At 39.3% G+C, this 3,706-nt stretch overlaps 1 protein-coding gene across 1 annotated transcript; it reads left to right on the forward strand.

The window, feature by feature from the left end:
• LOC147869086 (uncharacterized) lies at positions 1 to 1,001 on the forward strand. The gene is made up of 2 exons (XM_087335755.1): positions 1 to 324; positions 690 to 1,001. Exons 1-2 carry the CDS (start codon positions 6 to 8, stop codon positions 830 to 832), a joined length of 462 nt encoding a protein of 153 aa, XP_087191881.1. The 5' UTR covers positions 1 to 5; the 3' UTR covers positions 833 to 1,001.
• The last annotated feature ends 2,705 nt before the right edge of the window (positions 1,002 to 3,706 follow it).

A 3,706-nucleotide genomic window follows, 5' to 3' on the forward strand; every position in this document is an offset into this window, starting at 1 on the left:
TAGAGATGGCCATGAAGCTCCTCCTCCTATCTGCCCTTCTCTACCTTATTATGTCCCTGAGCACCCCTGGATGGTTGCAGCCCATAATTTCGTACGGTGTCTCGGCACAATCGAGCGCGTCAACGTGCAACATTAGCCTCCAAACATTGCAAATATTTTGCGATCGTTTAACCAGTACCCTAAGCACATGTTGCCCTTTCTATGAATCTCAAGTCAATGATTACCCCGACTGCTATTGCTCCGTCAAGAGCCCTGAACTCATCCAACGTGCCTCCATCTGCTCCATTACGCTCCCCCAAAATCTCCCTTCATGCTTCCCACCAGGTACATACATACATACATACATACATAACATACATACAGGAATCCTTTCATGAATCAAATAATCAGAGTCACTGTGCACACACTATAGTAGCTCAATGCACCCACCCCATTCATACCTCACGTGTCTGTCAAGTGGGCCATTTTTGAATTTCAATATTGATGATGAATGGATGCACGGTGCTGCTTCTATAATTCTACTGCTACATACATGAATGATATTGCATATGTTCACTTGCAGAATGCATCCGATCTGCGATGTGAATATATTATGCATACTTGATGTCAAGGCACAAGATTTGAAGAATCAAAATACTAATGGGTGACTGCATGTGTGTACTTAAACTTTAGTTATTGTATATTTGCAGGATCACCCTCTTCACGATCTCCGCCTCCTCCATCTAACAAATCAAGCCCAATTAGTGGCGTTGGTGTTAATTCTCTACCCTCATCTACACAAACTCTCCTCATCATGCTTGTAACTATACTACTCCTGGCCTCCTTCATGTGAAGGACGTCTTTCATTATATTTGTTGATGAAGATCTTGCAGTTTACATCTATACCAAAACACCTACGTAATAATCTACTTACACCACACAAGAAAACATCTGCACCTAATCCCTTGCTGTGCAATATCTCCTGTAACATTCCACAATAATCATCAAATATGTCTCCATGAGTGTGTGTGTGTGGCTCAAGAACAAAATTACAATACTTTTTTGCATTCAACTTGTGGTGTTGCCCAAAGGGATGGAATAAAGATATTGGAACTAAGTCAATGATAAACGTCTCAAAGTAATTTGGTCTAAGCTACTGGGTTAGGCTTCATTTCTCCAAGATTAATCCTCCAAAAATGGCAACAAGGTTATTAGAGTGTTGACCTATTGATTAAGGCTAGAAAGCTGGACACGTATCTCCACATCAGGCCCCCAAAAGTGTTTGTAAGATTGTTGAGAGTCGGCCGAATGTATTTGTGTGTAGGTGTATTATGTATATATGTATGAGTTAGGTCAGTATACATAGACACAGTCGCATTAGCTGCGTATGTATGTGGGATAGCTTATTGAGGATATAACACTGAGAGAAGCGCGAAAGTGAGCATTGTAAGCAAGTGAACACAATAGTGAAGAGCGACAGAGACCTAACACAGTAGTGGTTGTGTGAGAAATATAGCTCTGTAGCTGAGCGTGAGAGGAAGCTAGAAAAGAAAGGTGAAACAAAGAAGAGAAGAGAGATAAAACAGCTCTGAAAGCTTCAAATGATGTAAACACCAACGAGTTAGGGTTTGGAGTCGTCAGCTGAAATTGTGGTTTCAGACAACAACATGGGAGTATGTACATGCATACTCAATTAGGTTCTATCATTCTATGCTTACATTTTTCTCTCTCTCATAGTGGAAATCATTGTTCACTGTGGTTTTTTCCACGTAAAATTGTGTGTTCCTTGTTTCGTTTGCTTGTGTCTCAATATATCTGCGATCTTACGTCTGAGTGCAAAATCCATCAAAAACAGCTCAAATACACCAAATTTTGAGAATATGGGGAATGTTTGATTACAAAAGAGGAATTGTCCATTTCTCAAACCCATGTGAATGTTTCAACAAGTCTCTCCGTTCACACACAAGAAGTCACGTCTAGGACGTCCATATCTACATCTGTAGCTAGCCTAACAACCTAGGAGCACCCATATGTGCACATTCACAAAGGGATGCAATTGCCTTTGTGATACAAGGTTCCTAATGATTCACATGCTTTTTAGGTGAGGCTATTTTTACTCATTCAATTCATTGGCTTTCTCACATATCATAGGAAACTCATTCATACACATCTGCACATGTATATCATGCCCATGGATTCTAATTGTAGTCATTCATGCATTCTAATCCTACTTTTAGGATATGTGAATATTGTGATATCAATCTCATGAACAAAGAAGATAAATTAGAAAAGAACATACAATGCATCTTGATAGGAATGGAACCTTGCACATCTACATATGGACAGAACTTGGGAAAATTTTGAGCACCGAAAAGTTTACAAAACGATACATTAGGTATTTGTATGCATGTAGTGAAAGATCTACGTTATATGTGTATGCATATATGTAGGTTGGTATGTATGTGCATTTCAATAAAGGTACTACTTGCAATTTGAAAGAATTGTGTGGTCGAGTGCTGTAAGAATATGGGTGCATCAAGATGAAGGCATGCTGAAAACCAGCTCCTTGTATAAATCTATCTCATGTATGTATTCTACGTGTATGCAGACATAAATTACCTACATACATTGGTAGATACCACATAAATAAGAATGTTGATTTTTCTATGCTATGTAAACACGAGGAATCAATTTGATTCATCTCCTTGTTATTATTGATGGTGTGTTGGGACGAAAGTTTTTGTGCGAAGATGTGCATGATTAGAATTAGAATTAGAATTTTTCACCCATATAGAGGCCTCTGCTGCTTTTCTAAGGAGATCTGTTGAAGATCCCCCAACAACCGTTTATTTTCTTGTTCCATTGCAACTCTGGGAAAACGGAATGACATTCTTGAGCGCTAACAGTGGCCATAGTATGAGAGAAAAGAGGAATAAGATATTACTATGAAGGGAGGTAGAAGTAAGAAGATAAAGGATGAGAAGGAAGGAGAGGCAAAATCGGTTCAAATTGTCAACAGCAATACTAAGACAGAGAAGTACTGTCAGGAATAGTACTAAAACAGAGAAGGAATTAGTACTAAAAGATGAGAATTAGTACTAAGGGAAGTGTAGAACTCTTGAGAGAAGAAGAGAGAGAGAGAGTGAGAGAGAGAATGAGGATAACAAAAGATATATATTGTGTTAAGGGAATATACAATAGTAGCTAGGAGGCTTAAGACTGACGTTGAACTGATTTGGTTCGAAATAATGCCTTGTGCCTCCTTTTATAGTGTTCGCAAGAGTACTCCTGAAGTTTCTAGAATGTTCCAGAGAAATCTGGAATATACATCAATTTTCTATAGTAAAATTTAAATGAAAATAATATCCTTCATATTACAATACATAGCCTAATCGTAAGAGCTCAACTCATGTAACATAAGGTAAGGTAATACATGATCCTTTTATGCCACCATGTCGTCGATCCTTCTAGTGACATGCCGAATTCCATGATCTTCGACCGTCCGACTTCCTCTTCCCTTAATCGCTGCGAAACATGGTTTGCATCCCATGTCTGCAGAAAGGCATATACATGCGCTTCCGCACCTGGTTCATCCCTATATTTGGGGTATGGGTATGGCATAGTGTCGTTGTCTGTAGCCCGTACCGGTTCGTGTACCAGTGGTGTCGGTGGGTAGTCGTTTCCTCCTTCGGCCATTGTTCTGGTGGTGTCAGTGCACAATTCTTTT

The sequence above is a fragment of the Azolla caroliniana genome, unplaced genomic scaffold (genome assembly GCF_043228905.1).
Source record: "Azolla caroliniana isolate FFs.n. ecotype wild unplaced genomic scaffold, voAzoCaro1.0.p SCAF_1, whole genome shotgun sequence".
NCBI classification, from domain to species: domain Eukaryota; kingdom Viridiplantae; phylum Streptophyta; class Polypodiopsida; order Salviniales; family Salviniaceae; genus Azolla; species Azolla caroliniana.